This window comes from Netta rufina (assembly GCF_964035555.1).
Source record: "Netta rufina genome assembly, chromosome: 1".
NCBI classification, from domain to species: Eukaryota; Metazoa; Chordata; class Aves; order Anseriformes; family Anatidae; genus Netta; species Netta rufina.
This window is the reverse complement of record NC_140123.1, coordinates 466,173-479,078: the sequence shown is the minus strand read 5'-3', so window position 1 is coordinate 479,078 and position 12,906 is coordinate 466,173. Positions and strand designations below refer to the sequence as shown.

Genomic DNA, 12,906 nt, shown 5'->3' with positions numbered 1-12,906 from the left:
GCTGTATCTATGGTCTGGAAGCTGTGCTCATAATTTACTGATGACCCTGGTAAATTTAGCAAGTTAATGTTGTGGCTCTTTGTTCACAAAGTAACCTTCCTCGATGACAGAGCGCATTCTTGAAGAAATCACCAGGTTATCACTTCCATTAATGTTCTGCAGGAGGTTTCACTCACTGCCATGAAACTTGGCATAAAGGCATTCAGCCTGGCTTTTACCCTGCTGGGAAATGGAGAGTTCACCCCTCCCAGAAGTCAGACTAATTGCTGTTAAAACTCTCACTGTTCAGGAAAATATTCTTCTCACAATTAAAATACTTCCAGTCTGACTGCTAGCCTGAGTATCACTGAAAGACCTTCCTGCAGTAGTTCTCATTATATGAAAAGCATTCCCTGGACTGTGTGATGGGAATGTGCTCAGATGGGAATGATGACTGTCCTTGCAGAAGGAAATGGGTAGAATTTAATTTTAAGCACTATCCTTTTTTTTTTTTTTCTTTAAAGAAGGAAAAATTAAAAGAATTCTATACTAGCAAATTCCAAATGTTCTATGTAAACATAAACCCTTTAAAAAATATCAGAATTCCTCACTGATGCAATTATTTGGAGTGACTTTTCACAGGGAGATCATTGCTGACGGGATTGTACAAGACCAAGCACCCCAGTAAACAGCACAGCATGCTCCTTTACAAAATCACTGCCGTACAGGTGAGAAAGGTACAAAGCAGAATGCAGCGAAGGTCGGAAAGGGACCTAAACTCAAGTCACATGTTACAGACATTGGCTGTATGTTTAGTGCGAACTGAAGAGCACTGTTGGATGGAAAGGAGATCTCTGACCTGGCCTGGCATTTCTTGGGGCTCTCTACCATCCTCGGCAGTCCTGACTGTCGTGGCTGCCCCGCCATGGTCCCTGCTCTTTCTCTGTGAGCTGGTACCAGTGGAGAGGCAGGAGGAGGGTGCTAGGAAGGGAAAATACATTTTTGCTGAAGTGATGCAGATGTTAGGCTGCAGACAAGATGGGAAAGAAATATTGTGAACTTCAATTCAGTAAAATACATTGTAATACATGTAATTTCATGTAAAATACCTGTAAATTACATGTAAATTACATGTAAAATACATGTAATTTCAATTAAATTACAACTCAGTTCATTCTTTTCCTTCCGACCAAGCAGAAGCAGAGGTTCACAGACCAGAGGAAACAGGCAGGGCAAGGCAGTGGGGCAGAGACACGACTGCAGTTTGTCTATGAGCCAGTATTAGAGCACTTGTTATAAAGCAGGGCTGCACCATTTCTGGTGGACTGATCTCCACCCGCAACCACCCTGGTGAGGCAGAACCCCCATTTTTCTGCAGGACACAAAAAAAATGTGATTATTTTCATGTTCATGCCTCTATCTCAGATCAATGTCCATCCAGTTCACTGTACTGTCTCCTGTGGTGGCAGTGGGGGAGGTGTGAAATTACAACAGGGGACCTTTGTTGATCAGATACGTGTAAAGGTGGCTGGCCGACTTATCTAGCTCCTTGCACCCTACGAGATGTGTGCATACAAGCTGTCACCATCACATAATATCAGATAGCAGCAACAGCTTAGGCTACGACTCTAGGATTCCTTCTCTGTAAATAAGTAGAGCTGGCAGAGAAATCTGGATCACTGTGCAGTAGGGATGGGGCGAGAGGGGACAGGAGTGCCCTGCAGTCAGCACTAGCTCTTCCTGCAGACTCTCTGGAGAGAGTGGTGGGAGAGATCACAGATGTGGGGGGCTGTACCAAAACCAGGGACCCAAGCACACTTTCGTGGGACAGCATGGCTCTGGGGTGGTGCTTTGAAACCCAAAGGTGGAAAATGGTCCCACTTCTGAAGAAGGCCAAACCGGAACATGTGGGATGGCAGCTCAGGGCTTTCAGGAGGCTGACCTCCTGTTGGTGGTGCCTGAGGGCACAGCTGCCCAGGGAGGGAGGTTTTCCCACCTTCACTCTCCCCTCTTGTTTTCACACCTCCATACTCGCACAGAGGGGATTCCAGAAACATTTCCTCCTGAATCTTGAACACCACATTCAAGTCCTGCTTTAATTGCATACCTAGTTTCTAGTCCTGTTTAGCTGCTGGTGTTAACCCAAGGCAGTTCTGCGGTAGCCTCTGACCTGACACTGGTTTTCACTGTTACCAGCATGTTGCATCATTTCCTTTGGGACAGTGGACCAGAAAATCAAACAATCAATCAATCAAACAAAAAAAAACAGATGTGCCCAATGAATCTGTGAGAGTCCCATGGGATTTTGGAAAGCAGCAGTATAAATATTCATTCATTGGAAGCCTGGAGGCAAGATGCTCAGAGAGGTCACGTTTGGGGATTGCTCCATATTTAAGGCAAAAGTTATCTGCTTTTTCTGGGCTGCTTTTCCTATGTCATCTGTTAGATAATTCCTCATAAATTTGTTAGTGCTGCTGTAGTATGCGTTATAGTGGATGTTACTTCGATGGGAAGATGCACATGTAATGAATTCGTGGTTACTGGGGCAGACTGGGGCAGACATTGGGGTAAGGTGAACAGCCTTCTAGCAGTGCCTGTCCCCCTGGTGGCTGTGGGGTCCAGACAACCAGCTGAGATGCTGAGAGCTGCACTGCAGACACCTGTGCCCAGGTGAGGGAAAATGACCTGTAGGGAAGAACAATCCTTGCCTGCGTTACAGCTTGGCAAGATGGGCATATGGGACTGAAATCTTCTTCTCCCAGCACCCAGAAATGTTTCCTGTGCACCACAGGGCTACCAGCTCATGGTTTGTTCATTGTTTACTTCATTTATACCATAAAATAGCATTTGCACTTCTACATGTAAGAACATCCATGTCCAAAACCTTTTGCTCTCAGGCTAGCAGATGTTCACAGCTGGTGAATGCCTGGATCCTGCCAAATGTTGCAGCACAATCTGGTGCAAAGGCACGCATATCGAGTCTTTGCTGCCAAATTAACTTTTAGGGAAGGGAAAGATCACCAAATCTGCATATTTGTTCAGGGAAGGGAAGGGAAGGGAAGGGAAGGGAAGGGAAGGGAAGGGAAGGGAAGGGAAGGGAAGGGAAGGGAAGGGAAGGGAAGGGAAGGGAAGGGAAGGGAAGGGAAGGGAAGGGAAGGGAAGGGAAGGGAAGGGAAGGGAAGGGAAGGGAAGGGAAGGGAAGGGAAGGGAAGGGAATACGTTTCATCTCAGAAAGAGCGGTCAGGCATTGGGACGGGTTGCCCAGTGAAGTGGTAGCATCACCCTCATTGGGGGTGTTTAAGGACAGGCTGGATGTGGTGCTTATGATCATTAAGACTACAGTGAGTATTGCATCAAAGGAAGAGAATGTCAAGGCCCTGAACAACTGTGTCTCTCATATCTGTGCTGTTTTGATTTATTATATCCTGATGATTGGCTTGTCTGCTGTGTGGAGGTTTGGGAACCACGCCTCTCCTCTGGTTCATGTGTTCATGGCCAATATCTACTCCTTATAGTATTCCTTGTACTTCCCGTACTAGATCTCATTATTTACAGTGTAAAAACTAAACTGTTTCTTAGAGATACACACAAATTTCTCACTACAAGAAGGCACTGATGTCATACAGAGAAGACACAAGGTTTTGTGCATGTTAGAGCACCTGGTGAATAATAGTTTTGGTACCTCCATTGTGCTGGGCCTGACTGGGCTGGAGTTATGCTCCCTGCAGCAGCCACGCAGCGCTGTGCCCTGCACGTGCAGTTGCACAGCCCTGGTGTCCCAGCGCTGCTGTGCCTGCTGCTGAGCAGTGCTGGCACCGCACCAGGGCTCCTCCGACCCCCAGAGCCAGCAGGGCCGGGGAGGGGACATCACCAGGCAGCCGACCTAAACCACCAAAGGGATGTCCCATGCCCTGTGGTGTCACACTCGGCAATAAGAGGTGGGAAAAAGAAGAAGGGGGGTGTGGGGGGGTGCTCTTGTTGTGAAAATGTCTGTCCTCCCGACACAGGCTGCGTGCCTTGAGGCCCTGCTGCAAGGACAGGGTCAAGCATCGCTTGGTGGGGGGAAGGAGAGAGGAATTTCTTTCCTCTGTGCTTCCTCGTCATCTTTGCTTATTGTTTTTTTTTCCCATTTTCCCCTTTTCCTCTTCCTTTTAGTATTATTATTAATAATAATTTTCCTCATATAATTATTTGTCTTTTAATTAAATTATCCTTATCTCGACCCATGAGTTGTTTCTTTCCTTTTCTTCTTCCCCTCCTCTTCCGAGGAGGGGCAGTGAGAGAGTGGTTGTGGTGGAGCTCAGCTGTCTAGCAAGGTAAAACCACCACATGCATCCTGTCACCTGTTTGTCTGTTGAGAATTTTGAACTCTTTATGTAGCAGGGGAGGTACACCCTGTTTGTAGGCCCCCACCACTCTCCCTGCTTCACAGAGGAGTGCTGCTGTATCTACAGCCTTCCATGTATTTATCCCACTCCTGGTCAACAATGCAGGAGCTGTGACTGCCTGAGGCTCCTAAGCTAATGGGACTTCCCTTTAGACAAGCAGGACGTAGCAAGGGAGGTGTGGGGTGAGGGTTTCTCGTGTTGTCTATGACACTGGGTCAGCTGCAGCTGTCCTGAAGCACATGTGGGTAGCTTCTAATGCTTCCCAGGTGTGCTCAGCCATCTCTGTGTGCACTAGAGAATAGATCTACATGTGTACAATAGTGGTTTATGCAAGATTTTTACACCTGTGGCCAGACCTGCTAGGATGGGGCTGTGAAGATCTAAGGACCTGGGTGTATGGCCAAGCCCTCAGCTCCAGCCAGGTGATACTTCCAGCAGGGCCAGGATGTGTCCAACAGCTGTGACTCGTGCTGCTGGAGCTGGAAATCAGCAGACGCTTCCCTTCCCCATACCCAGCCCACACTGGGGTGCTGCACCATCCCATCTGCATTACTGCAGCAGGAGAGCCAGATCCTGAGTCCCTGGGTGCCTCTATGTGCACTGTTACACAGGAGGGAAACTAATCAAGACAAGCCTGGTCAGTAACTCAGATCACCCTAAGGCAGACAGTTGGGGTGGGTTTCACCCCAGAAGATCCTGCTGCTCCCCATGCCTCCCTCTGCTTTGATTTCCATTGATCTGACTGGGATTGCTGTGGTGTATGGTTGGAGAGCAGGAAGGCAGAGCAGTGCCGTGAGTTTAGGACAGAACAGAATGCCAGTGGCAGTGCTGGTTGCAGTCCTGCTGTGCACAGGGCCCATCAGCAGAAGCAGGATGCTTCCTCACAGGGGCTGGAGCACACGCTGGCCCAGGCAGGGCTAAGAAGGGCCAAGAAAACGCCTGCCTTCTTTTTTCCCTTCCATAAACCTGTCATTCCTGAGAACAATACAGGAACACTGATATTTACTGAAGCATAAATGGGGACATGAATACTTTAGTGAAATCACAGGAAAATAACCAAACATACTCTATGTATTCCAAGTTGGACTGAGAACTGAGTGGCCATCGGTGCTTTACAGGTTACCCTCTGATGTTTTGCTGCTGTGACCCTAACAGCACAAAGCTCCCTTCCGTAGGCTGAGCCCCCCTCCTTGGTTGGGGCAGGGTAGAGCATTGGGTTTAAGAAGGTCACATGGGGATTCCTCATCTCTTGTGGCTGACCCAGAATAAAATAACTCACCACACAGAGGTGATAACAAGTCTCCCACTGTGCTGGGGCTGTGGTACACTCAAAAGCTTGTTACAGTAAGAGGAAGCACACCTACATGGAGCCCCAAATTTATTGCTATTGCAATGAAAGTCTAAACAATATTATAAAAACACAGAAAACTGTATCAGTGCAGTGGCTGACCTTGTGTCATTGGCAAGCTTTGAGCATTTGCTGTGCACTCCTTTGTCCAGGATGATGAAAATGTGGAATAAAATGAGCCCTAGGAGGCATCCTTTGGGAAAGCCACTGCTGACTCTTCTCTGGGCTGAAAATAATGAACCTTTAATTTAATCAGCTTCCCATAGAAGAGGGTTTCTTCCACTTCCCTTACAAAGTAATTTTATTTAGTCAAAGTTTTTGGAGACATCCAGGTGCATTACATCCACGAGATCCCTCCAGCTGGAGCAACCCTCACAGAAGCCTAGATGCTGTGGTAGGATTTCCCATTGTAGTAGCCTGGCTGATTCTGCAAGCATTTCACTCAGTTGTATTTACCAATATGCTTAATGACCTTATTCTTTATCTCAGCCAGGAACAGAAATTGCCCCCCCTGGTCAGTAGGTCTCAGGAACCCAGTGAAGCCCCTTTATGCAGGTAGAGTAAAAGGGATCACTGCCCGTTCTCCAGCATCATGGCCATTTGAAATAGTCACGCATCCTGCCTGGCAGTTCTGCAGTTTCACATCCAAGTTCCTTCCGGATTCAGGTGAGCAACACCTGGTCCTGGGAGGATAATTCACTGATACTTATTTGGTGTAATCTCTCCTCCATGCCACTTTCAAACTAATCTAGAGCTTCTAAGCTGCCTGCTATGAAGCCCACCTTGGTCACCAAGCAGTCCACCCACTTCCCGGCTGAATTCCTGCTGTGGATGCATTCGGCATTCAGCTGTCAGCATTATTTGCAAGGTGCTCTTCCTGTTACATTTAAGTTCTCTTAAATCCTTCTTATGTTTGACCTGGCATTTTTTCTGGGCATTTTGTGTGGGCAAATGTCCCTCTTAATGCCTCCAGCCATGGCCAGGCCAGGCCGCTCTTCGACACAGGAGCCTGAGGAGGCCCCTGCGAATGGCCTTGTTTTTCATGCTGTAGAGAATGGGGTTCAACACGGGAGGGACAAAAAGGTAGACATTGGCCATGAGAGTGTGGCTAATGGGTGCAGCGTTCTTCCCGTACCGGTGTATAATGGAGAGGCCAGCCAAAGGGATGTAGAAGATGAGGACAGCACAGAAGTGAGAGACACAAGTGTTGAGGGCTCTGGCCTGCTCCTCTCTGGAGGTGATGCCCAGCACGGCCCTAATGATCATGGCGTAGGAGAAGGCGATGAGCAGCGAGTCTAGGATCACCATCGACACCAGGGTTAAGCCATAGAGGCTGTTCAAGGTGGCATCTGTGCATGCCAGCTGTATCATGTCCTGGTGCAGGCAATAGGGGTGAGAAAGCACATGGGACCTGCAGAAAGGCAGCCGTGTAAGAAGGCAGATTAATGGAAGCAGTGCCAGAGTGCATCGGGCAATGATCCCCACCCCAATCTTCGCAATCCTGGCCCCAGTGAGGATGGAGGAGTACCTCAGCGGGAAGCAGACGGCCACGTAGCGATCAAAGGCCATGGCCAGAAGCACTGAGGACTCCATGAAGGAGAAGGCGTGGATGAAGAACATCTGGGTGAGGCAGACAGGGAAGCTGATCTCTCTGGCGTGGAACCAAAAGACACACAGCACGGTGGGCAGGGTGGACAGAGTCAGGCCCAGGTCTGTGGTGGCCAGCATCGAAAGGAAATAGTACATGGGCTCGTGGAGGCTGTGATGGGCTCTCACAACCAGCAGGATGATGCCATTTCCCAGCATTGCAATCAGATACATCAGACCAAAAGGAATGAAAACCCAGCGGTGGAAACGAGCCATCCCAGGGATGCCTGCCAGCAGGAAAGCCAGGACATGGCTGCTGTTCCCCGGGGACATGCTCGCCCTGGGCATGGGCCACGGGACCCTTTCCCATAAACGACTCAAAGGTGGAGCAGGTTTAAATTTCACAGAGCAATGAGGACAAACCACTGGCCAGACACAGTGTGAGGGATTGTCGTGAAGATCTCATTTCTTCTCTCTTCCTTGAAGATGTGCAAGAGCAGCGATTAGCATGTGGCAGTGCTGGTACAGCCCTTGTTCCTGTTTCCCCCAGGCTCCTCACCTGTACAGGAGATAATGACATTTATTTGTCACACCAGGGCTGCATCCCTCCCAGGACATTGCTGCAGCCTCTCCTCCCAGTCTCCAGGCCACACAGGGCACACAAGCCCCACTCTCCAGCTCCACCAGGTCCCTCTGGGGCTCTCTGTGTGGGGTCAGAGACCCCACTGCTGAGCTTTCACCATGGCAGAGCTCGTGGCAGTCGCAGTTTGCTTGTCCTCCTGTCCTCCACCTGCACCCTTCATGATCCTCATCCCACCTGTAAGCTGAAGGGGAAGGGGAAAGGCTGCAATTTCCTCCGTTTTATGGCTGTACGGCACTTGACAGGATGGGGATGGGCTCCTGCATTAAGTTCAAGGCCAGGCTGGATGGAGTTTGGGCAGCCTGGGCAGGCAGGAGGGGCCCCTGCCCATGGGGGGGACTGGGTGGGCTGTAAGGCCACTTCCAACCCAAAGCATTCGGTGCTTCTGTGAGTCCTTCACCCCCGTTTCTGGGAGGTACAGAAATGGGAGCAATTACTGAAATTCATCTGTCACCCGCTCTGACCCCCAAGGGGACATGGTCACTCCCTTAAGTCTAACTTTGTTACAGCACTGGTGAATTTAAAACATCACCATTTCCCTTCGCTTCAGAGATTATTTACTATTCTAGTCTTTGTTGTCATTACTGCAGCTCTCAGTGACAGCCCATCAAACTACTCAGAGTGATGGGTATTTCAGCTGATGTGTGTGTTAGTAATATATACAGAAACTGTAGTTCTTAGCAGGAATGTTGTTTTTACAGCTAGTTATGGGTAGGATTAAGCAATGCTCCCTCAAAGAGAGCTCTCTTCTGCTGCAGAGCTGTCAGCACAGTGCTTCCGAGCCACAGCCCACAGATTCCTCGGGGAAATGCAGAGCTCTGTGAAGCACAACTCACAAAAGCAGTGCAGTGCTGAAAGGGCTTAAACTCAGGCTACAGGGTCTGCACCTTTTGGAGCTGCAGGTAAAACAAAACGCTGTAAAACATTCCTCCAGCCTATGCAGATGCTTTGATTGGTTTGTCTGCTGCTCTTTTCAGGGGCTGCAACAGCTGACAAGGAAGTCAAACTTTTCCAGCACTCAGCACTAAAGGAATTCACACTCCATGTGCCTATGTAAACAAGGAACATGGCATTGTTTAATTGGAGGGCATGTGGCTAAATTCATTAATGTGCCATGAAAAATGGAATTAATCTATTGCCAACTGCCCCACTTCTCAGACAAAGCTCCAGACATCTGTGCCTCCACTCTTTACTTTGCCAGCTAAATAATTAGCTTGATAAGCTCAATTAGCAGACAGCTTTCCAGGGTGCTCTAGTTATCTTCAACATGAAAATACAGATTTAGGTACTTGAATTTTGGTTTTCAGACCTGAACAAGTTCCTCATCTTCATAATCTGTAAATGTGCTTCAGACTATCAGGAAAAAAAAAAAAAAGGTTATGCTTCTCACTCCGTGTATCATCAAGTGCTCTTGCCTGAAAGAATATTAATAAAACTGCAAAAAGAATGGCTTTCCTTACCAGCTAGCATCACAGCACAGAGGGGGACTTCTGTGCTGTGGATCATTCCTCCATCCACAGAGGTGCAGACCACCCCGGAGCCTGGGCATCCCATCCTCTCCCCCCCCCCCATGTCCCTCCAGCTTCACCCTGTTCAGCCTGACTACTCCATGCTGAGGCTGAGGAAGGAATATCCCTCCTCTGCTCCTCCCACCCTCCTTTTATTTCTGTTCTTGGTGAGACACACGAGCCATGCCTCTGCACTGGAATGAATTTCCACCACGCAGCTCGGTGCTGTGCCATGGGGGAGGCGTGGGTGCTCTGGCTCTGGTGGATGCTCAGCCCCTGCCCAGGAGGATGAACGTGGAGCCTGTCGACAGCGAGTAATCCTTGCCCAGCCGTGCCTCGAGCAGAGAAGCTGTTTCACTTGCTGCCTTGCTCCATCTCCAAGCGTGCTCAGCACCAGCCGCTTCAGGGGCAGGACCAAGACATTGTCCCATCAGCAGATGGGACATAATCCGTGGTTTGTGCAAGACCCGTGAAAAAGCAGTTCTCAGCATTTGGTTTCATAGCCTCAAGTCCTGTCTGAAATATGCAATTATATTACTGGATACTCTCTGCAGAAATGTTTGCTCCCTCTTCTAGTGGATATCTTGCCCCTGCAGTGTCCCTGTGACATGGCAAGAGGCACATGAACAGTGGAGAACACAGAGAGAAGACACTGCAGTGGGAAGAGGTGATGAAAATGTGTGTGAATGGATGGAGAGGCAGTCAAGGCTGTGCTGGCAATAGCTGCCTGGGTGGTTTGGTGATGGGTTTGAAGGGGGTTGATGGATGGATGGATGGATGGATGGATGGATGGATGGATGGATGGACGGACGGACGGACGGACGGAAAGCATTAAACAGCTGCAGGAAAGTGCAATGAGAGATAAGCAAGCCAACTGTGAAACAAAGTTATCTCTGATAGCTTTGTTTCCCTGATTACAAAATCTGAACAGAAAATGACGCTGACAAAATTAAAACATTGGTAATGAGCTGAGATTGACATGGAAACACATGTCAGCCTCAGATGCCCTTACCTCTGCTTGGCCGAAGTCCTTAGGCACAAGAGACAGAGGGAGAGGGAATCACACTCCTGCCTGAATACTGCACATGCGGAAGAAGCTGTCTGTTTTTATAAATACCCATGTGGAATCTCAGCAGCAGTGGGAGTCACCTGGGACCTACTACAGGGGCTGAGGCCATAAAATGCAGTCCAGGATGGTGATGGTACTCCCTTAAGTACCTCGGGCTGCTACCACCTGAGGAGCAGCACAGGGATAAATGCTGCAAGAGCAAACACAAGGATCCTAATTGCTTAGGAAATGCTGGTCAAAACAATAACTTATAATAAAAAAGCTATTTTTTCACTATTTTTTCTTCCTATTTAAGATGACTTTTTAAAACCCTAAACATTGAAAAAAGTCATTTATTTGCCCCAAGTGTAAGTGTGGCTCTAGGGTGAAACTGCTGCTCTGCACCTGCCAACCAGGTCTGGTTGGCAGACCAGATAGGGGCATGACTCTCTGGGAACACTGCTTAGATTTCTTCACTGAATTTGGGGTAAAAGAGGGCATCTTTAGATTTTCGTTCCCCTGGAAAAACGTACGCATACCTGCCAAGACTTTTAGTGCAAATATGGTGTCTCATTCTTCTTTCTTTCTTGAGAAAGTCCTTTCACGGTTTCTTCTCTCCAATGCTGTCAGACACTGAAAAATTCATGTACGTAAAATGAAAAATATTAACAAAATAAACAGAAACTTCCCTAATAAAACTGTTGCAAATTGAACCATTCCCTTCTGTGGAAGAAGGTTGTTCCTTGGAAGAATCTGTGGGATAGAGATGGGGCAAAGCAGGAGCAAGAGCTGTTTGGTAGGGTGTTTGGGACACAACCAGGCAGCACGTGGCTGCTTTATGGAGAATGTGGTACGAGTGCACATCTGCAAAAGGTCTCCATCCAAGGAGGTGCTCCACAGCCCTGCCATGAGGCCAGGCAGTATCCAGGAGATTCTTGTCCCATCTGCACGTTCTCAGGTAGCAGAGGATTGTGCTGTGTGGTGAGATGGGGCTGCACTTCCTGGGGACTGGGCTTTCCTCATCTCATTCTCATGTCTCTGCTGCATGGACAAAGGAGGTGCTTCTCCAGCCCCTGTCAGCTGCTCAAGTTTGATGGTGTGGGGACATCAAAATCACATTAACTTCCCAGTGTTTTTTCACTGCATAGTGAATATGTGTCCCTAGTGCAGGAGTTCTTCATTTCTGTGGGGTGGAGCACAGGGGCCTTTCTGCACAACAGCAGTTACATAGCCTGGACAAATGCTAATAGGCTGCCAAAAGGAGTAGAAGTTAAAAACAAAATAATAATAATAATAACAACAAAAACATTAAAGAATTAAAAAAAAAATAGTTTGTGAGTTTGCTTTTTACCAGCTACTAAAAACCTGTGCCCTTCTGGCCCTAGGAATCCTTGGGATATGGAAGAGAAACTCCTGCTTCATCATCTCAGAAGCTTTATCCACATCAGTTCAGGTCTGGAATGGAAAATGAGCATGTGTCTAATTCTCTTACAGAAGAGAATTTGGGCTGGAAGGGCACTGAACAGAGGTGGGAGGAGAGAGGGTAGAAAAAAAAAAAAAAGGAAAGATGAGGCAGAGCAGCCAAGATAAGTCATTCTGGAGTTTCAAACCTTCATTTCTCCAAAGTTACCAAGGGAATCGATCAAAAATCTCTTCATATATAAATCATATTTCTCAAATATCAGATTTTGCTGGTGATACAGGAAAAAAAGTTGTGGTCCTGCTTCCAGCCAGCCCTTGCACAACCTGGCAGCAAAGCCAGCCTGCTCCCTCCAGACTCACCCACAGCACTTGCTGGGGGCCCCATCGATTCCAGCCCTCTCCTATGGGCTGGGCACTCTGAAAACAATCCCCCTTGATTTACAGACAGATATTCTCTGCCATAATATCTCTGTGCCAAAAATTCAGTGTACAAAACTAGCAGAAACAGCTTCTGCAGGAGCACAGAGCCATCAGGTAGCTCGGGTGTTCCCGTGCTGTTGCTTAGAGAGAACAACATCTTTATTTACTACTCAAAAGCAATAAGCATCTTTTGCAAAATAAGAACGAGTACTTCACCATTCATCCTCGTTTCAAGTTGTGTGGGAAAACACAACAAATATGCCACAGGGATGGCTGAATTTTGTTAAGATTATATTCAAATCTTGACAGCTGTGAGACCTGTCTGCTGAAATGCTCTGTTATGCTAATGCTCCTGACAGAGAATTCCCTCCGGAGGCATAAAATCGTGCTTCACTATATATATAACCCCAGCAGGGGCAGCATAGAGTCACTTTAAGAGTATTTTTGGCTTATGCCAAAAGATAATTTTTTTTCCCTGCTCCTGTTATAGTGGTGAGTGTAGGCATCATAACAGATAAACATAATTATACCTGATAATCCTCTGCTGATAGTCCTCTGGTATCCTG

The 12,906-nt window shown here is 47.9% G+C and overlaps 1 protein-coding gene across 1 annotated transcript; it reads right to left on the bottom strand.

Annotated features, from left to right (window-relative positions):
- Nucleotides 1–6,675: 6,675 nt before the first annotated feature.
- Nucleotides 6,676–7,635, bottom strand: LOC311220404 (olfactory receptor OR51C1-like; the record flags this gene model as incomplete). The annotated part of the gene is made up of 1 exon (XM_084303918.1): nucleotides 6,676–7,635. One exon carries the CDS (start codon nucleotides 7,633–7,635, stop codon nucleotides 6,676–6,678), a length of 960 nt encoding a protein of 319 aa, XP_084160044.1.
- Between the last annotated feature and the right edge of the window lie 5,271 nt (nucleotides 7,636–12,906).